Here is a 22,969-nt window from a genome sequence, read left to right on the forward strand (position 1 = left end):
ATGCTCGATTATCGCCTGGGCGCGGTCGTCTGGACTATTCGTATTCCTTAATTTATTCGCGAAAATTTTGATTTCGTTGAAATCAAGAGATCTAACTAAATTTAGCACTATTGCGAAATCTACTACCATTGGAGAGGGCGGCGCGGGTGGGCGCAGGGGTGGAATTGGAAGCCACCACTTTGACGGTCGGCAGATTGACCGGCGCCGCAGCGCGGGCGACTACCGGAGTGTATAAACATTATAAAATAGTGGACTATGAGAATACAGAGAATTTATGAGTCTTTAACTTCACGTTGTATCTCGCATATATGTAGCCGGGTATACAGAGGGAAGCTAATGTTTTTTTGTTATTGTTATTATTTCTTACAGTTACAGTTTAACTTTACTTTTTGTTATCATATACTCGCATATATAATTTTTTTCATTAATTATTTATCTTTAGATATTACTCAAAACTAAACTCATGTTATTATATATAGATAGATACATTATCTATATTTATATACTATGTCCTTAAGGGAGGAACCTAGCATAAACATATTTCGTTGCGTATTTAACGCCTGATTTCGAGATATTGTGTGTTGAGTGGTTGTGATAATATCAAATGAAAACCGAAAATGTATTTAATTTAATGTATAAAAGGATAGACAGAATTAAAGTATAATGTATAATGACACCCCGATTTGTATAGGGACTATTGGACCCAACGCACTGCTTTCCAAATTAGGACGAATTCTTAGCTTGCCATTGCGTGACAAATTTTAAAGTATTACCTACCGGTAGGATTCTAATTCACAATCGTACTGTTCAGTCAAACATACGCTAAGTACGCTACATTTTTTTTATCTTATCCTAGCCATTTTTTAAAATTAAGAATCTAAAACTCAATTGATTTCCAGCTTCGCTTCGCTTCGCTTATGAAAATATAGGTATAATAAAACTAATTTGACCTAAGATTTGTTATGTAGATAAAACGTTTATCATTAGATTATTCTATGCAATTGTTTTAAATTTGCTGATAATTCATACTTATAGCGAACAAAATGTGTCAACACTTTAAAAATAAAAAAGTTTGATGTCAAAGACAATCTGGGGCAACATTTTAAAACTAATGTATATTGGTGTGAGTTCATTAGCAGATTATATTATTTTTCAAATCCAAAAATGTCAATATAATTTAGGAAAAGAAAACTAATTTTAATCGTTATTAACTTTGAACATTGTAACTTAATAAATATACCGACATACATATACGGTACGGACGGTATATTATACCGACTCATAAAACTAGCAAATGTGTTTGTATGTATAAGTTGTGAATATAAGTTTTTCATTGAATATATATATAGATCTTTTTATATACATGTTTCATAAATGTTCTGTGACCTACAATCGCATATCACCAAATAAAATTATTAAACCAACATTGACAAACAGAATAGTTGAACGAAAAATGAAATTTTCAACACATTTCACTAATCACTCCACGTTTTTTCTAATACGAAAAACACAATCTCTCAACTTTATCAAAATAATACGCGTTTTACATCACTTACATTATTATTTGTAGTACACACCATTCACTAGAAAATTATTAATAATAAAGAAATATTTAAACAATTCGTCAATTGTAAAACAAAATGTTCTTACCTAGAACCACAATAAATGTATTTTTTTTTTAATGTGGGTATTCTCAAGTTTTATTACTTGACGTGAAACGGCGTCGTATATTGTGTTCAGCGTTACGCGGGAGATTTAAAACATTTTTCTATTAATAAAATATTCTTCTTCCCTTTGATCGATCTCAGATAATCATTTAAAAGAAATTCTTATCATAGTATTTTTTAAAATTAGGATCTTTTGCCTAAATTAATTAATATCATCATGGAATATTTCTAATAATATATGTTTTTGTAATGACGTGACATCTTAATAGTGAAAAAATCAATTACTTATTACGAATTTCTTCTTACATGCAATTCGTATCAATAAATGCTATATAAACTAACTAGCGGACGCACTAAACTAACTGAACCTAAACACTAAACTAACATGTGTTCAATTAAATACTTTTAAGAGTCTGAATTTCAAATTTTATAAAAATTGGTGCCGATTTTAAAAAATCTATACAAAATTTCAACCCCTTATTTGCACTCTTAGGGGGAGAATTCTAGAAAACGATGAAACACGCGTTCAATTAAATACTTTTAAAAATCTAAATTTCAAATTTTATAAAAATCGGTGGCGATTTAATTTTTTTTCCATACAATCTTTCAGCCCCTATTCCACCCCTTTAGGGTTAACATTTTTTAAAATCCCTTCTTAGTGGATGTCCAGAATACGAAAGTAAACATCTGTCCAAATGTAACGTTTCTACGCACAGCGGTTACGGCTGTGCGTGCGTCTTACCTCAGTCAGTGAGGACAAGTCCTTTTATATATTAAACTAATGATATACTAACAATAAAAGAGCTCGTCTAAATCACTAATTGTATTTATTATCTTTCAATCTTATATGATAATTTTATGTTACGAAGTCACTATTATTATATACTTTGGAAAGTGAATTATTTTCATTGTTAAATATTTCTCGAATTAAGGCGAAAAGCGAAAACGAAATGTCTTAACACTTGGTTCCCTCTACCTACTCTCTATATATCAATAAATACGGGATTGAGGGTCAAGCTAGATAATACGCTATATATTTAATGATATTGCACTTTTCGAACTTATTAACTTTCAAATTTCATACAGTTATCATAATTTATTTATAATTATCGATAATTCAATCTTTGTTAAATAAGTACATTTATATATTTTGTAATATAAATAAAATAAACTAGCTTCCCGCTGTATCCCGCACAACAGGGTAAATCTAAATTATAAACGTGATGGTCGTAGCTTCGATCCTTACACTAAACATGACTGTAATGAAACAGGCGGTCCCACATGAAGTGTGAAGCTAACACTACTAATAAAAGGATTCTTTCTTTTCCTTCAAAAAAAATCGAGACTAAATGATATAGACGTATGTATCAATCGTGGCGTATCCGCACTGTCTTTAACTGTAAACGTGATTTTTTTCCTCGTTCTGGTAAGAAGATAAAGCGACGCGTTGATATCCGCCACTCAACACCAAATCGAGTGTCTTAAAACTAGGTTCCCTCTGCCTATCCTGCTATGCGCGGGATACAAACAGAAGCTAAAAAAGGTATTTTAAACTTTAAGTTAGTAATAAGAAATCGAAAATTGAGCAATGCCTGTTCTCTCTGCTGCTACTCCGCTATATGCGAGATATAGCGTGAAGTTGGAAAAAAAAACAATTCTATACAAGTTAAAAACAAAAAACCCACCATACCAAATACTTACAAGTGTAATAGGCGCGGACTGCACCGAGTGCGGCGGGTGCGCGTTGTGTGTGTGCTGCGCGTGCGCATGCGGTAACGACACGGGCGGGATGAGCGCGGCTGATACCGGACCATTCTCCACTATTTCTGTTGTAAATACAATTTCTTTGGCTATAATTCTAATTATTATATTGTATTTCATGAATAAATTTGTATATTGTACAATTTGAGGCCAGCCGTGCCGCAGAGGCACAAGCATGTACTAACGTACGTACGTACGTAAATGTAACCGCGACAGGCTATAGGTTCGAGTCCACCAGAATGCACAAATTTAACATTTTCATTTTTTCGCTCTGGTGCGCGATGCTGAGTTCCGCGGAAAGATGGGAGCCGAGTGTCTTAACACTAGGCCTCCTCCGCCTACCCCGTTACATGCGGGAAGAATGAAGCCATCGTGGCGACTGTAAACGCGACGGTTGGTAGTTTCGATCATATTATTTAATTTTCGCTTTGTTAAGGACAAAATTAATTTTATGGCATATCTGCGGGCTAAAGTCTCTTTACAGAGATAGCTCAGCACCTGTTGGTGGAGTGGGAGATGGTGGTGGATGGTCCTCTTAGTTTGACAACCAATCGGGTGCTACACACGGTTGCGCCACGTCAATTTCGTTGTCAATTTGTATATATTGATACATAAAATGGCAGATATTAGCGAAGATGTCACGGTGAGAATGAAGAAGAACGTGCTCAAGTCAACGAAGTAGGAAGGAGTAACGAAGGAAGTGTAATAAAGATATACGACGCAAGATTAAGTGGTAAGAGGCAGGGGAAGACCTCGGTTGACATTCGAAAACAAAGTATCGATGATACTGGAGGAAACTCACGTAAGTTCCTCATGTTGTATGAGGGTCAACCGGAGGGCATATATAAGAAGGTTAATGACAGTGAACGAGGCGAAAGAGGTATTGAGAAACCGTAGTGATTGACGTTAATTTAGGGATAAAGCATGAAGCTTAAAAATATCTAACTGGATCGAGTTAGAACGGTTTATAAGATGCACGGCTTCAAACCATATAAGATTCAAATTTTACATGCAAGATTACAGAATTCAGAAACATTGCGAATTAGATTATTAAAGAAAATTATTTTACACAACTATAACTCCATATTAATTTTGAGCATTTAATACTAAATAATACTGTTATCAATATAGATAACTTTACATCAACGATTGAACAAAAGAAAATAAAATCGTCATCAATTTTACTGAAATGTATTAGAATTGAACACAAAAGCAACAATCATTGACAAATTATTCGTATATTACAAACCTTTACCAAAATCGACACGCTACCAATGTGCAACAAGTGTGTTTCAATCCAAGCCTAACAAAATATATTATATTTCAATATACTACAAGATGTCCAAATGTTTCTTACTTGGTAAGTACGTTTGAGCTATTATTACATTGAAGTGGTCATATGATTCACTACAACGCGTGTGACATTGACATTGACGTACAGACTATTAGAAACAGGAAGCAAGGTCGATTTAATATCAGTGAAGCGACAATGTGCAAAAATATTAATTTATTAACATCTGTCGTAGAGCCCGTCGTGGCGCAGCGGCCTGTGTCCATTGCGGATTCTATCCCCACTAGGGGGGATTAATTATTATCTTTTTCTCGCACTGGAAACAAGGTCAGAACGCGCGTTGAGGACTGCCACTCATTACATAATGTCTCAAAAATTGGACGGAAAGTGGTAAGCGAAGTAAACACTCCACAATCTTCGCAAAGCTGGGGACCCTAGTGTACAAACACTAGTTTCCCACTGTTCTACTGCTATATGGGAATATATGGAATATAAAGAAATAGCGTGAAGCTGAAATAAAAACTCAATATTAATGTTTGCACGTTTTAGTATTACATAACCGAATGTTGACAAATGGTACCCTTATGGTAATCCATCACCCTTATAGTCATCTCTCAAATCTGTCAAATATTATTGTGTCATTCATGTAACATTATAAATATTAATTGATCATTTTAAAAAACAATATGTGTCTATTAAATAAAAAAGTAAACAAATACATATAAAACAAAAACCAAAAGAAAATACAAAATAATCATAAATTAACCTATGCAAACATAAAAAAAGTGTAGCATATGTCTGAAAATAACCTAGTCCCTATATACTTAGAACGATGAAGTTAGTGACTCAGAGGTCACTGACATTATTTACAAGGAAACACTTTGTCACTCACTATAAATTACCATACTTACCTATGTACCGTTTAAACTTAATCTCTTAATTTTATATATATGTAAAATATCTACTAATATAATAGACGCTAAAGAGTTTGTTTGGTTGAACGCGCCAATCTCAGAAACCATGTACGGATTGGGAAAATATATTTTGTTTAAATAGATTTTTTATGAGTCCATTCCTATCTTTCTGTCCGTTCCAGGCTATAAGGCTTTACATCTTCGTTTTTCTATTTAACTAGCCTGTAGCGGTTTTTACCCGAACAAACTTTTGCTAGCGCTTATACATGTTCGTTTGCTCATAAAGTAGTATGAAAAAACTACAGCAGGAACTCGATTATCCGGCCCTCAGTTATACGGATTCGCGATTATCCTGACTTAATTGTTATGCGATTATTATGTCGTATGTTGAAACATGTTATTCATTTCTTAATAAACATTGATTTACGTTGATACGTACTTGTTGCTTTAAACATAAAAAATTAGGCTATATCTGCACAAAACCAGCTTTTCTTTATAGATTCCGTTATCCGAATGATTAATGACAACAATTAATCCGGTTAATCGAGTTTCTACTGTGAATATAAAAAAAATAACTAAAAAAAAAACAAAAATAATTCATGAAATATAAAACTAACCTATGCAAACATAAAAACCGGTCTAGCATACTTAGCTCTTACATTAACCTAGAACCTAGTGTTTACATATAGGCTCGCAGTTTGTGACTCATAGGTCACTGACATTACTGACACGTGACAAGGAAATAACATTCATAAATACGAAGCATATCTACTACCTACATCATTTAAATGACAATAAAACTATTTAGTTTACTATATTTCTTTCAGCTTCACGCTGTATCCCGCACTTTACCAGAGCAAGGAATGAAAATATTAAATGGGAATCGAACCCACAGCCTATCGCGTTTACAGTTGCACGTTTGTGCCTCTGCGCCACGATGGCTCAATTAAATAAAATAATGGATTATTGAACAGCGGAACTCGTCGTCGCGCGTCGCTTTGTCTTTAAAAGGAGGAAGTGATTAATGGGAATCGAGCCCACAACCGTCGCATTTACAATCGGCCATTGTACAACTGCGCTACGACGGCGCAGTTTAAAAAAATGTAAATGCAGATTCAAAACACTGTAAATACTTGTAAACGTCTTATATTATCGTTCGTTAAAATATTTAAATTCTGGAGGACTTTTAAAAAATGCAATCGAATATTAAATAGACATTATCAACGAACGCACTACATATTTTTTATAGAAAATATTATCGACAATAGTTTAGGTATATCGAAACAACATATTACCGTAAATTACTATTTTTATATACGTATGGTTACGCACGAATAAATCAGTCAAGGGTAACGTCGTATTATTATTATTATACATCTGAATAATAAAAATAAAAAAAACATGCTCATATAATGTAGCTCTTGTTAACGCTATTTTTTATTTAATTTGCATTTACAATTACATCAAAAAAATATATATATCTGATTTACTAAAGAAAATGAATTATAGCATATCAAAGTTTAATACATTACAATTTCTTTTAGTTAAACAAAGGAAATGAAATAACAGTATACAGGTAGAAGTCATCGTTCCTTTTACGGGAACAGCATATGGGTTAAAATATATTTAAAACCCATACCTAAAGAAATTAATCAAGATATCTCAACAGTTTAGACGTAGGATTTTTTTTCATTTCACGATGTTTGCCACACCTGTATTGACATACTATTACAAAAATACGCTTTTATAAAGTAATTAAAACTATAGTTTCATTTAAAGTGATGCTGACAAAAACATTCTGTATATTCATTTTACAATTACATTCAATCTTTTATTTACTAATCTATACTGATATTGTAAAGCTGAACAGTTAATATGGTTGAACGAAAGTAATCTCAGGAAATACTAATTTAAAATGAACAAATAGTTTTTGTTTTGAATCAAATGCTCAAAGTGTATGCCACAGATTGTGGGTTCAAGTCCCACTCGAGGAAATGACGTATTTAATATTTACATTTTGAAGTGTCAAAGCAAATCGCGGTGTTGAGTTCCGCCACTCGACACGCAATGCCTCCAGAATTAGGCGGAAAGTGGGAAACGCAGTGTCTTAACATTAGGTTCCCTTTGCCTACCCTGCTATGTGCGGGATACAGCGTGAAGGTATACAAAAAATACAAGTCGTTCAATGTAACCAACTGTACCTGAATTCAGAATTAGAACTCGCACTTAGAACATCACGTGTCATACAATAGTCTCAGCTACTTTCATTGATAATGCGGTCGAAACCACAAATAAAAAGTATAGTAACGATACTAAGTACCTATTCGTATAATATACACACACAAACAAAATTATATAACCGCCATTGAACTTCACAACTACGCAATAAAAACCCCAAAATAACACACAAAACACGAAAACCACTAAACATGCACTTTTCAATTTCAATTACCATCGTCCATATTTATCCAACATTTGCGCGGGAAAACATTTTTTCTTAGTTCACTTTTTTTTTTACAATAAATCCAGGCGCAAGTCGCTTTAGATAAGGCTTTCCGACTGAACCAACGAGCTGTGTCATCGTATTGGTAATATGCCAATTTATTATTTTCAATACGAACACTAATAATTTTTAATCTGTTCAAATTCAGTTCTTAACTTTACAAATTTAAAGGTTGGTATCGTTTGTTTTTGCGTTTGGAAAGTTGGCGGTTTTCCAATATGTCGGAATAGTAACGCCAGTCGACCGATCCATTCATTCTTTGATAACACATTTGTTTTGTAAACAAAGCGTCGTAAGATTATCAACACGTTGATAACGGATTACTATGATATGCGGTGTTATGCCACGTCATTTTCAACAATCGTTTACATTAGTGCTAAAATAGGTTATGTATTGTATTTCTATTTGTCCTTGTATTGATTTACTTGAGTTATTATTATGAAAAAATATTGGAATCTCTTAAAAAAATGCATAGCAAATGATATCTTGTAGAAATGATACAAGCTTAATTTTTGTTATAAAATTGATAATAAATTAGGAACTCATTGTGGCGCAGCGAAAAAGAGTCAGACTGTAAACGCGACTAGTTGTGGGTTCAATCACCACTCGAAGAAATGAAATATTTATTTAAACTTATATTTACATTTATTGATTCTGGTGTTGAGGCAAAGCGCGGCGTCGAGTTCTGCCACTTCGCACGAAATGCTTCCAGAAATCGGCGGAAAATAGGGAACAGAGTGTCTTAACACTAGGTTAACTTTTGCAGCACAACACATACTTGTGTGCCTGCGACACAAATGGCCTCAAATATTTAATTTTATATATTTTATTAAAGCTGCTTATAACAATTTCTACCTAGCTTAATGGAGAATGTATGACGTAGTAGTATTACAATTTTCATATGTTTCTAATCAATTTTTTTTATATTATATATAGTTTTTTTTTATCTATTATATAAAGGTATTAGCTTATTTATACTAACCACTCGTCCTGTTGAGGTGCGGCGAGGGCGGCGCTGGCTGTTTACTGGGCGTGGACGCACCCGACGCGCCCGTGTTGTTTATACTGTGGAAAATTATATTAAATGAAATAACAAGGCCTTCATGGCACAGTATACAGTGAATAATTGTAACCGCGACGGTTGTGGGTTCGATTCATACTCGGGGAAATGAATCATTTATGATTTTTATTTTCCTCGCTATTGTAGTATATTGGTTGTTACTAATGAACATTATATTTAATCTATACTGAAGTGTTGTTTGGTTTAAAGCGCTTATCTCAGGCGCTTACCAGTTAAAACTGAAAAAATATTTCTCATATTTTTAATTTTATAGTTAATTTATGGAAGCATATAGGCCATAGCCTTATAGCTATTTTAATACGTTAATCGTTTCGATGTAGCTCACTATACCTGCGGCCAGAGTTTAAAACGTCTAGTTGCCGATTCGAACGAAGTCACAAGTAGAAGCTAGTATACATGCAATGTAAGTAGAAGCTAGTATACATGCAAACATATATTTTTAAGTTATTTTGTTGTTGAAGTTAATTTGGAACATTTTTAATCATATACAACGTATCTAAATACAAGACAAACATACAGCTTATTAAGCATAGGCATTTAGAGTCAAGACACTCCATTCTCTGCTGTTTACTTAAATTCGAGATATTATTTTGATTTACATGTTTTGCCAAATTGTCAAATGGAATGTTATGTAAAATATTTAAGTAAAAAGAATTTCCAATAAACCTATTAGCGTTGACGTTGTGATTGAGCAAACTGACGGTGGGACTGCCAACGCACGCCACACGCAGCGGCAACGGTTTCACCGGCTGGAACAAAATTATAACAATTCTATTTTGTATTTCTTATTTTATTATGTATAACATTATTATTATATTTAAACTATGGCTTGAATAAAAATATTTTAAGCAGATTCATTGGGTGTAGGCTGTCGTGACACAGCACCACAGGATTTTTGTCTGGAAACGCGACGGTTGTGGATTCAATTACCTCTCGAGGGAATGAGTTATTTTCATTTTCTTCCTCTAGTAAGAAGACAAAGCAGGGTATTGTACTCCGCCACTCATTTCGGTTCCTTCGGCCTAACATGCTACAAGTAGAATACAGGTGAAGCAAAAAAAGGAGTTATATTTTAACTCGTTGAAATGTTGAAAACCCTACCTAAGCACATTTAATAACGAAGAAAAACAAAGCTTATGGGATCCAAGAAACACAATAAAATATATTTAATTATAACATAAATAATTATATCACTTATTATATCGCTTTGTTTTATTACTACTATGCACTACACAGACATTCTTAAATTATATACAACCAATATAATAAAGCCAAAAAAGATTTAGAAAATATTGTTCTTTATCCCTATCAGGGTAACAGAGAGAGAGAAGAGAGAGAGCCGAGTGCCAAATGCTACTAAGATAGTAATGACAAACTCCACCATCTTACTTTGGCCGTGTCGTCTTTTTTCTTTTTGTCTACATCTAACGAGTCTGTTGCGTGGTTGTGGACGTCTAACGTCGGGGACGTAACTGGACTTGTTCCTGGAATTTAAAAAAATATATCTATTATTGTTATTATATTAGCTTAACGTTGTATCCAGCACAAAGAGGATCTAGTTTTCTCGAATTTACGAGATATTGCGTGTTAAGTAGCGGAACTTAAGTCGCGTTTTTTCTTGTTACCAGGGCGAAGAAATAAAAATATTAATTATTCTATTCCCCCAAGTGGGAATCGAGCCCACAATCGTCGCGTATACGGTGACACTTAGTCTAAGTATAAATTCACTTAAATTTTAAAAAATCATTAATAACATTGAATATATTGCATAAACATTGAAATCTCTCGACTTTTATGTTGAGTTTTAGTGCAACATTATAAGTTACAGTTTTTATTGGTGTTCTACAAAAACGGCGGTCAATTTCTCTAATTCAGTTTTTATTGTGTGATGAATCAGTTCTTTACTATTATCAAATGTGGTTTAAAGGTACGAATCCAATGATTTTTTTACTATTTTTATAAGGTTCATTAGTTTTTTTTATTACTTTTTGTTAGTTACTACATGTAATTTCTTTTCTGTCATTTCGTAACTTCGCATTACAAGGGCAGATGTAAGGTCATCAGAAAGTAATCTATTTTTTAACAACAATACTGTCAGGTCTAATGTCACACAGCCGCAACTCTAATCCACAACCATTATTGTGGAGAGAACCTAGTAACACTCCATTCTTTGCTTTCCAATGAAGTAACAGGACTCAACGCTGTATTTTGTTATACCAGCAGCATTAAAATATTTTTTCTATATGTTATAAATACTAAATACACTCAAAAACAACAAACCTGATAATATACTAGTAGGTGAGCCGGGTGAATCATTACTGTTATTACTATCAGTTGTAGCTGATGATGGAAGGCCGACCCCACTTAACTCAATCTCGTCTAAACCGTTAATATCTTCATAAATGTAGTCATTTTCTTCGTAGCCAGGTTCTAATGATGATACAATGTAATATTCTACATCCTCTTTTATTCTTTTTATCTGGAATTTTGTTTTCAGTTTATTAATATGTGAAAGTGTTTAATGATTGTGGGTTCAAACCTATTAACTCAGCTTCATTTACTCTATTTGTTAAATGTTTTGCACTTTTACATGCAATGTCTCTAAATCAATAGAATATTCTTTTGATAAGACATTCTCCCTTAAATACCTTAGCAAAACAATAAAGATTCTTAGCATGAAGTTCTCTCTGTTATTTTTTTAATAATGAGTATGAATAGTGGTTGTGGGCTCAATACTCCTGATAGAGTAATAGTCACTAGGTTCTCTTTGTCAAGTGCTCAACTGGCACTTCAGGTCGGCCACGATTCGAATGTGCTATACATACATAAAAAGATATACCTGTTCAACCTCCACAGACATGTTATCTAGCATTCGTAGTAATGTTTCAAGTTTTTTTATATGAAACCTATGCCTCTCTAGTTTCAATTTGAGTTCGTCCATGCGATCCTGTTTCTCTTTGTCCAAACGTTTTTTCTTACCAACTAATAATGACTCTACTTCAGACTCAAAAAGATCAATCTGTAATTTAAATATTAAAATTGTATGAATAATTGTGACACAGTTTATACTAGTATGGCTACTAACATTGTAAAATTTAATTTGATTTGAATATTTGAAATTAATCAATGAACCAAAATAATAAACTTTAAAGGAAAACATTTTTTTTTCAAAAAATCATTTAATATTTACATTCCTATAAGACCAGTTAGCCTATAGTCTGTTTAAACAAACTCTTCAACTTATAATAATATTACTACTAATATACTTAATGACTATACTAATAATTTATATTATGATATGATGAAGAAAACCTAGGCCATATAGTGTAGACAAGGTTAATCTTCACAAAAAAAAAAATTGTAAAAATAAATAATAAGGTATAGTTTGTCTCTGCTTATCTCACAAAATGCAAAAAAACATAAATAAATAAACAATGTTGAGGCTGTTGTGGCACAGGATCTAAACATACCCGCTACAGCTGTAGGTTCAATTTACTATCTCTGGGCAATTTATTATTTTAAGACTAAAAACGAAACATATCGAAAATTGGGCGATACGTGGGGAACAATGACTGAAACACTACATTCGTCTCCACACCCCGCTAGATGTGTGATAAACGTGAAACTACTTTATTTATACCTGTAAATTGAGTGCATCAATAGAAGAAATGAGCCACGATGACATTTCCTCGCGCTCTTTTTGCGCCGGGTCCAGTTTCTGCGCCGCACCCAGGCCTTCTTTAGAGTATGCTTTTGTTTTTGTTTCTCTTTCAACTACTTTGAACCTTTCCATTTGCTGAAAACAAAAGATAATATCTATTAATACATATAAATAATTATTAAGGTCATCGTCGCATAGAAGAAAAGCTTTGTTACTGTGTTCGAATCTCACTGAGTGAATTGATTTCATTTTTACGCTTTTTATTCAGTCTTTGATTCAGGATTATAATTTTTTTTTAGTATTGTAATATCAACATAAATGTCCTAAATTACATTTTGCCAGAGTTAAAAAATTTCTTATAAAGATCCTATTAGGTCAAAAATGTATAAAACACTGAACAGGTTTGGGTGAAATTTGATAGGCCTTTAAACTTAGCTGAATTAACTCACGGTATCTTTTAGCAGCACTTTATGTTGAAACATTAATTAATATTAGTTTTACATAGTTGCACATCTAAAATTGAAATATTGAATCATTTTTATAAATACAAAAATAAATAGCAAATAAGTAAAACCAATGCATTTTAAAATATTAGTAATAAATATTGAAGTCAAACTTAACAATAGGTCAGTTCTTTTCAGTTGTTCATACTTAATGGAAGACAAAAAAAGCAAGTATGGCTAATTACAATAGCTGTTATAGTAGAACAATAGATGAAAGTGAGTAAGGTTATATCATTTATACAATGAAAGGAAAATATTACATTTTGTTTATATATTTAAGCATCTTCTATATTCTGTGGGATAGACAGCAATCGAAAATAAAATCACTTTATTCTCCACTTACTGCCGTAGTTTAACCAACTGCATTAACTTAATAAAAAAAACAAAGATTTTTTAAATATAGAAACTTTCCCCTGTACCTCAACTGTCAATATCATAATTTCTCTTTTGGAAAAACTTTTTATGATTTCCATTTTTCCTTATGGCTATCGCATGCTACTAATCTAATAAAAAAGTAATTTTAGGACCTTTCTAAAATATCCAAACAAAAACAGCAAGCCATATGTTTGATTTTAAATTACTATAGTTGCTCTGGCATAAGTCCAGATGCAGTATTACATGCATTTTCAACATTTGCACACCTGCATTGACAATTATCATTGTAATTGTTTTTTGTATATAAACAAAGTTACAATTAGCCTAAGTATAAAAAAAAATAAGTTAGTTGGCAAAAACAATGAAACTATTTAACAGGCGATAAGTAATAAATTTCAGCAAAGAACAGACGGGCAATAGTATTTTCCATGGTGTCAATAAATGATGCCTATCACATTGAAGGGTGAGGAGTTCAGAGCAGTACCTGGGACATAGACATAAGTGTATGTTTAAGGGGTCCCTTTGAATGTCCTCATTTCCACTGTTCAGACTCAAAATTTTAAATGATTTCTACTAGTAAAGCCTTTGAAGTACATTAAGAAACAAATTTAAGCTAGTTCTAGACATGCCAAGATCTATTAGAAAACTGTAGAGTAATTTCTTGTGTTAATCCATAAAGGAAAAATCTTTTATATATTATTTCTTTTATATTATATACTGTGGCTATCAAACTTTATAAGTACTTTATAACAACTATAACAATCAAACCAAAACAATCTAGTTATATAAAGTCAGAGTTTAATTGAACTTGCTAATATTATATTTATTATATAATATTCACCAGCTCCTGGTTACACATACATCGGGAAATACTATCATAGGCTTTAAAGTCACATTAAACCTTTCAATGTAAACCTACACCCACAATACTCACAGCTGCACCTGGGGTAGGAGCCCCAGAATGTGTATTTTTTTTGTATTACACAAGTCTTAGCTATTTTCTTATTGCCATGCAGGTGAGAAAAAGTAGAAAATAATTGGTGAAACAAGTGTAAACTTTTTTTCAATTTCTGTAATAGTCTACATACTAATACAAAATATATAAACTGTCAGATTTCAAAAAGTGTTTAATACTAAATATACATGATTAAACTGTTTCACAAGTTTCATTTAAAATATAGTTTTTGTTGTAAAAAAGGATATATGTAGTTAATAGATGTAGTTTCTTGTATATTACTTTAGAAGTATAACTTTAAAAGCATTTTAAATGAAATTATTTTAACTTGATTAATAGAATATTGTTTTTTTTTGTGGAAACATATATTTTAGTCTAAACTGTAGTCAGATGTACATGGTATGCTAAAATATTATATTATTTCTATTTATTACTATCTTATATATTGGAAAATATTTATTTACAATAAATAGGTACTACAAGAGACCACAATGGTTTATTTGAGTACTGTAAATATATTCACAATCAATCCAATTTTAAAAAATAGAGTTGAATTGATAACCTCCTTCTTTTTGAAGTTGGTTAAAAATAGTTTCATTTGTGATTTAAATAATTTTAAAACGTAAATAAATTCTGTAAGTTTTATACTATAAATAATAAGGATTTATTTACTAATATTACTATCAACATAGTTATTTATATTTTTATTTAAAAATCACTATCTTTTAAAACTATATTTACATTATTAGCTATCACAGACTATATCATCTTTAAGCTTAGATAACAAATATTACTATGAAGTTCTTAAGTTAATACAAAGAAATGTATAAATATCTTTCATTTATATCTTTAGCTTTGTTCATAATTTTTGTAATAATTTACTGAAAAAAATAATCATATCAAATTTTTCTTAGTAGGTAGTTAGGTAGTATTATAATACAATTAGTAAAAGTAATTAGGTAGGTAGTATTATAATAACCCTATAATATAATATTTATTTTAAGATAATAATTGATAATATAAACTATTGCCTCAACTAGTCTTTATTAACATACAAATATAGGCAGTAGTAAAGAACAATCTTAATAAAACTCTATGGGAATATCAACTATTTATGTATTACATGTACATTCACCATTGATTGTAATATAACAAAAAAACTAAATGAAAAATATATTAATTTCATGAGAAAATACTAAATTAATTCAAATCATTTAATAAAGTACTATGCTCATCCCCTTTACAAATAATCTGTATATAATTTATTACTAAATATATTTGTGTTTATCAAATATTTTTTGGTTTAGTATGACTTAAAACTAAGAAAAGCACAAATATAACACAAACTCACCGTTTCTATTAGTTTCCTATATTCTAAAAGTGTACTCTTATCCTTAATTTCACCAGAGGCAATCCATGACTTGATCTGATCTCGTAGCCTCTGGAGCTTTTTAATCTCCTTCTTGAGATCCGCCTCATATTTCTCCTTCTGATTACTGTTCGTCGCATTGTGTACCTTTTGCCAGATGTCCTCAAACGTCTCTACCCCTTCTGTGACCTTTTTTAAACACCTGTCTATCTCACCTGCAATAAACATATTCACTTCACAAATGAACTGAATAAACCTGTTTCACAAACGCAACTTCCAATCGAACGCGTAATTATTGTCACTAAACACTGTTTATAAAATTAATGTCAGGTTTTTATCGTTTATAGTCTATAAAATTCATTAAATATCACGTTACTGAGTACGTGAATGAGAATTTGCGTAAAAAAAGCACGTAGACAGTAAACGCACTGTCAATTCTTACGAATACTGTCTTGTATTTATTTTCACTGGAGTATGTAAGATGTTGTGAGACAACGGCCAGTCGTGGCTGCAGGGCCGAGGTCCCTGCGGTTGGACAATAGAACTCTAGAACACGTATCTACATAGGTTGGGGTCAATCAATCTCTAACCTGATAACATAGTGAATTACCTTGTAATTTTCTTGTCGCAGCCATAGCTATTTACACATGTGGACAAACGTTCCGTACATATCCTAAACATACAAACTATTTACAGGGAAATGCACAAAAATTATTGATAAACAGACAAACTACACATCTGAAGCTTTGTTCGAATCCAAGATGGCTACCGTACACCGCTCGAATTGTTAGTGACTGAACGCATCCAGGCCGACCGCCACAGAATTATTCTGCCCCGCGCCTGGAATGGTAATTAGCGCGAAGCTTTCATAAATAATTATGGATATGTTGTCACTAAAACAACAAACTTCAAAATTTCCACAATATGATTTTAGGTACGTCGCGTAGACCATCAGTCAAGTGCGCAGGCGCAAAATAATAGAGGAAAGCATAGACAAGATTGTAACAAAATGACATATTGTTTGGAAAGTCTTTGCTTTATTCTTATGAGAAATATTGTATTGAATTATTTATTATTGCTTAATGGTTATTAAACATTCTATAATTCTATTGATATTAATTTAAAAGTTATAAATGTCTATTAAATATTTAATAAAAACAAATTTATTTTAGTTATTTCATAGCCGCGATAGATGGCGTCGTTTTAGAGTATGCAGCACTCATCATAATATACCAGTATTATAAAAGTAGATGGCGCTAGTATTTATAAAGCTTCTATTCACGTTACAACTTATATTAAATAAATACAAAATAAGGTTGTTATTGTAACGGAATTGAAACAAGCTCCTATAAATATTAAGAATTTTAACATATTAACAATTTCATTTAATCAATTTAAGCAACTTATAGTACAAGTTTTACATAACAATAAAACTTGTATTATTGTGGAGAGACGATGCACAGCATCTGTGAGAGGGCGCTGTATACTTCCCTTTGATTATCCATCCAATGATTTTCACTTCCGGTTGCTGTTTTCGACCAATCAGCGATTCGCCGGAAGTCACGTGGTCCCAGGTGGTAGGGCGCCGGAACGTATAAAAGGCGACACTACGCTTCTTACCTCATAGCAGATTCTCACCAGGAGCCTTAAAATGATGCTGTGCATCGTCTCTCCACAATAATACAAGTTTTATTGTTATGTAAAACTTGTACTATTATTTGGGATGTGACGATGCACAGCATCTGTGAGAGACGTGTTTATAACTCCTGGTGACCACGCACGACGCTATGTGATCTAAATCAGAATTATTGTATAAATTGATTCTGATACCTTCACATAAATTGATCTGTAAAACCACAAAAAACACGAGTAACATTTTTTTATTTATAAGCAATTTGAGAAACCAAGAATTGTAAATTGCTTAATTTTTTAATTCAATTGATAATCGCTCTGCCGGAAGCAGAGCCAAAATAATCTAACTTCAATTATTAGATTTACTTATAATCTGCATACAAACAAATTTTAGAAGATGTTTTGCAACTCGCTGATAAGCATGAGTAGGAAAGTAAGCTTTCCTAACCGTCTAAATAATAAAGCTAGACGTGCTCACTTCTTTTGATATTGATTTACTAACCTTTTAAAGTATCGATTATTATTCATGAAGCCCTTGCGTAGCCTCCCCTCTAAATTACACACAAAATTGTTACCTTTTGTAGCCTGTTTCCGGTGGTCTAGCTAGTTTCTTAATGTAGAACAACTTTTTTCTTAGGATGACACCACCGTCTCTAGAGCGTAATTTTCAACAGGTCTCACCTGTTTCACCGAAATATTTATAAACGAAATATGATGTTAGATATACGAGCAGGATCGAAATGCCAATGAAAATGTCGTCCGGTCTATTGGAAACTATCTCCGGCTCAGACCAACCAACTCCATACTTCCTTTTTTAACATCTATAATAAATTTATAGTAAGCAGAGACGCGTTCTAGAGTAGGTACCACGCTCCGCCAAGCGTAATGTAGGACGTCCTCCCGCGAGATGGGGCGACGATATTCGCAAAGGCGGCGGCGGGCAACGGCTGGATGCGAAGAGCTGAAGATCGAGCTCAATGGCGTGCCATTGGACAGGCCTATGTCCAGCAGTGGACGAGGTCCGGCTGATGATGATGATGAAGTAGTTTCTAGTTTAGTACAACACATTAATAACTCTAGAGCATTTAATAGAATGCTCTACCAAATACTATGTACTTAGCCCAATAATATGTTCCAATTTTTTTCAATTTAGAGTTAAACTGGTCAAACCTTTGAACGCCTTTGTAAAATTTAAGACTTTAGTCCATCATCACCCACTTTGAGTATTATAACTTCATAAAAGCATCAATGAATGCTCACCAGAACCGCAACCAGACCGACAATTCATGATATGAATATCCTATCTGCTGCTTAGGTACAGTTTTGAAGAAAACTGGGCTTGACATACGACGTGTTAGAAAATGTGACTTTATAAGCTCATTAGTTTTTCAACCAAAATTTAGGCCGACTAATGATTATATCATTCTTCGAAGTGTAATAAAGTTATAAGTAATTGATACTACTATACATTTACATAAAAGTTATCAATTTTATAATCGCTTCTTAGCTGTATTTTAGAACTACAATAATTCACTCTCTGAAATTCGCTTTTAGAAGCAACTTTACAGTGTCAAAATTTATACCATTTAAATACAGATGTACTTAATTTAAACGTCCGATTTTCCCCGGACTTAATGGATGTCTACGACATCATTAACATGCTCTCCGCCATATTGGAGTTGCGACTACGTGTATACGTGTATACCTCGCTAGCCAGGTTCAGTTTATGCAAAACTCATGGCAATACGCAGCGGAATACCTACGCTACGCACGTGGATATCGCCCAAGGTATATATATAGACATCATATAACAAGACTGTTGACAGTAATAATTAGCACAACTAACTTTACACAGCCCTCATGTTCCATGAAGATATTATTTTCATTAGCTTTTCCCAGCTTTGGAACCAAAGTTACAAAAAATGAATGAAACTTCTTGATAGTCTTTTTTGCAGTATTATTGATTATCATACTTTATGGTATCCAACAACTTAGTAATAAAAGGTTGTCGTCTGTAATTCTCGCATTTCATATCTGACCACTTCAGTAATAAAAGGTCCTAATACAATACAATTCACTGCTTGATAGGCCCAACTGGAGACTAATTTGGTCTTGACTTGCCTTCTGAATTATTTAACTGCTTTCTTTTCCACTTTCTCCTGCTTCTTACTCTACTTTACTTAATAGAAGGAAATGTTTCTATTTAGATGCAAATTTTACTTCTTCCAAATATTAACCTATATGTTGCCTCCGCATTTTCTAGATGCATGCTTTTTTTTATTTCTAACTGGATTATAGATTTCTTCCACTACATCAGCTTCAATTCTGATGGTTACTGGGATGCACAACAGAATTACACAGTTTCTATTATACTGTACGTCAGGTATTAAATACTTTTGCCGAGGTACTCACGGGGATGTGCACTCACTGGCACGAGGATAATACCAAATTAGCCAAAGAAACCTTCGGTGACTTTTTATAATACTTATGTGGACTTTAGTTTTGGACAAAACTTAACAATCCATATATCAAACTTTTTTGTAAACCATTTGTTATCTATTAGAAAATTTCCTATTGGTTTGCTTTATCAGTTGTCGAACGTGAGTCGAACTATTTTCTATCCTTGCTTTCTCGAACCGCTTGAAAATTCTTATTGGATAAAGTCAGATGATATGGAGAATGCTCATTATTAAGTAGATTCAAAACCCCCAAACCATCTACACCCGTCTCCGATATACCCAGAGGCAGGCTCCGTATTTCTCAACACAATGTATACAGAAAGATACTGTTACATTTAAATAAAGTTATTAACAATCATGCAAGACTCTTGTGCTAATTTCTGGGCTTGTGTTACCAGTCGCCGGATTCTCACTCGCGGAAAGGCCAGAATATTGGTATGCACTCATACTTGACAATTGCTAATGTATAATTAAATGTATACTAGATTTTTATGCTTAACGCATGCTTCTCAATTTTGATGCTTGTATGGTTGACGCAGGTCTAACTGCTTCAAATAATCTTGGAAAAGGATTATTGGTGGCATGGAGGTAAATGGCTAGATGCATTCCCGCGATTAAACCGGGAAGGGTCTACGGAGCCCAAACCATCAGCCACTGCCTCCGATACGCTCAGAGGCAGCCTCCTTATAACTGCCCCCCTCCCGTACAATTGAGAGCATTTCTAATTAAAATAGTACCGAGCTTTTTTAAATTCTATTGTACGGATAAATGAGATGAGAATGATTGAGAATGAGAATGACATACCTTACATGACATGACGGATTGAGAATGAGAATGACATACCTTATGTCAAGTAATAGCCCGAGTCCCCCTTAAGGCAACTAAGATAAGGCGACTGGCTAGAATCTTTGCCGAAGAGGCCATACAGAAGATCCCGTGATTGCTAAATACTATGGAGCCCATTGCTAAATGTTATGACTTTCATAGCGATGGCAGTAACCACGAATAAACAGCAAATCCACAATTCCTTTATCCTCACTCTAGGATTGAGAAAATAAACCTCCGATATTCCGTGTTTGAAACACTTTTCCTGCTAGGAGGCTTTGACATTGTCTTCGAATCCTTGTGTCTAATTCTTCTGAGTATTCGTTAACTCGCTTAGGATACGCTCCCAGCGAATATAGCATTTCAATAAAGTTAGTAATTATCCTAAAATAAAAAAATAAAAAAGATTATCTAAAAATAGACAGACTTTTTATATATGTCGTCTTTTTATACTTGTTCTGATCCCATTTCTGATTGTCATCGATCGGTGTCACGTCAGAGTGACAGGCAACGCCATGTGGTTTTGACAACTGGCAACTATTAAATATATATATGATGAGTATAGAATCTTTTATATATTTGATAACTCGTTCAGGGTACGCTCCTAACGAATTTATCGCATTTAAACGAAGGTAGTATATAACTAGATAATATACAACTAAGTAAACTCGGTGAAAACCGATTTATTTAGTAAACTCCGTTTACATCGCATGATATTATGCCGAGAACGTCTCGTAAGAGCGTTAAACAAGCGATGAGTCTTCTTGCTTTTTGCAATGCCCGTTAGCCGAATAAAATTGGGCCATAACTGTTGAAAATCTGAGACATACCTACACCTTATTGTACGTATAACACAGCCGTGTTCGGTGAAGCTCAGAATCCACTACTGTATTGGTATATATGATACCAAGCAATAGAACAGTATTACATGCATGTAGATACTTGTTAAACAAGAGGTTCAAATGACTCACCCGTTGTCCATTTTTTACCTTTGAATTTCACAAAAACAAATTCTCTGATGAGGATGAACATCTTTGCTGGAGGCCTTCCCAGGAGTAGGCCCGATATAGAGATCCGGTTCACGATGTGAAGAAATTCCACCTCCAACACTACACTTACCACAGCACTTTCACTTTTAAACAATGTTACTCTGATGGGAAATAACGACGCTATGAGGTAAGAAGCGTAGTGTCGCCTTTTATACGTTCCGGCGCCCTACCACCTGGGACCACGTGACTTCCGGCGAATCGCAAAATATGCTTTCCTCTTTCAGTAAAACTAAAATAAAAAAATACGAAATAATGTATATTTTTTAATATTTCGATTAATATACATTTAAATTAACCTTAAATATGAATCCACAAAATCGTGAGCGTAGAGGTTTATTCCAGTTTTAGATAAAAACTATTGGACGGATTTGGACATAGCTTTACAGTAATATAGCTTATAGTCCGCTAGGTTAATATAAGTTTCTATAATACATAGATACAGTGCCGGTTTTAGCACTACCGGCGCCCTGGGCGAAATTTTTTCGGCGCCCCCTAACTACAATTCAATTCAATAACATACAAAAAAGGGAATGGGTACAACGAAATAACTATCTATTTAAAAAAAATAATGAAAAAACTAATAAAATTTCACTTCTTATAGCCTTTCTATCTGCGAACTCTTTTATGCATTCAAAGTCTATGTTTTCTGCAATTTTATTTTCAAAGTTGTTAAGATCACTTTGTTTTTTTTTTAGATCTTCGACTATTTTAAAGGGCATCAAAAGGAAAGGGGTATGAAAGTCGACGATCACTTTGTTATTTTTTAAATATCAAAGTCGACGATCACTTTGTTTTTTTTTAAGATGTTAGAACCATTTTAAAAGGTATCAAGTCCCCTAAGCCGCACCGGGCAGCAAATACCCTAGCTACGCCACTGCAGCGAGGAGACATCTTTGCGCAAAGCGCCCTAAACGGGCGTCTACG

The 22,969-nt window shown here is 33.2% G+C and overlaps 1 protein-coding gene across 1 annotated transcript in view; it reads right to left on the minus strand.

Annotated features, from left to right (window-relative positions):
- Not3 (CCR4-associated factor Not3) overlaps nt 1-17,060 on the minus strand; it is a 25,984-nt gene extending 8,924 nt beyond the window's left edge. The window contains exons 1-9 of the mRNA XM_085194927.1: nt 16,691-17,060; nt 16,063-16,295; nt 12,858-13,013; nt 12,057-12,236; nt 11,498-11,696; nt 10,607-10,701; nt 9,884-9,966; nt 9,119-9,201; nt 3,369-3,493 (exon numbers count right to left, since the gene is read on the minus strand). Of these exons, the coding sequence (XP_085051053.1) occupies nt 3,369-3,493; nt 9,119-9,201; nt 9,884-9,966; nt 10,607-10,701; nt 11,498-11,696; nt 12,057-12,236; nt 12,858-13,013; nt 16,063-16,295; nt 16,691-16,715 (1,179 nt within the window). The 5' untranslated portion in view covers nt 16,716-17,060. The remainder of the gene's footprint in view (nt 1-3,368; nt 3,494-9,118; nt 9,202-9,883; nt 9,967-10,606; nt 10,702-11,497; nt 11,697-12,056; nt 12,237-12,857; nt 13,014-16,062; nt 16,296-16,690) is intronic.
- Nucleotides 17,061-22,969: the final 5,909 nt, after the last annotated feature.

This window comes from Heliconius melpomene, chromosome 12, assembly GCF_056956725.1.
Source record: "Heliconius melpomene rosina isolate 202511_hmr_F chromosome 12, ASM5695672v1, whole genome shotgun sequence".
Classification (NCBI taxonomy): domain Eukaryota; kingdom Metazoa; phylum Arthropoda; class Insecta; order Lepidoptera; family Nymphalidae; genus Heliconius; species Heliconius melpomene.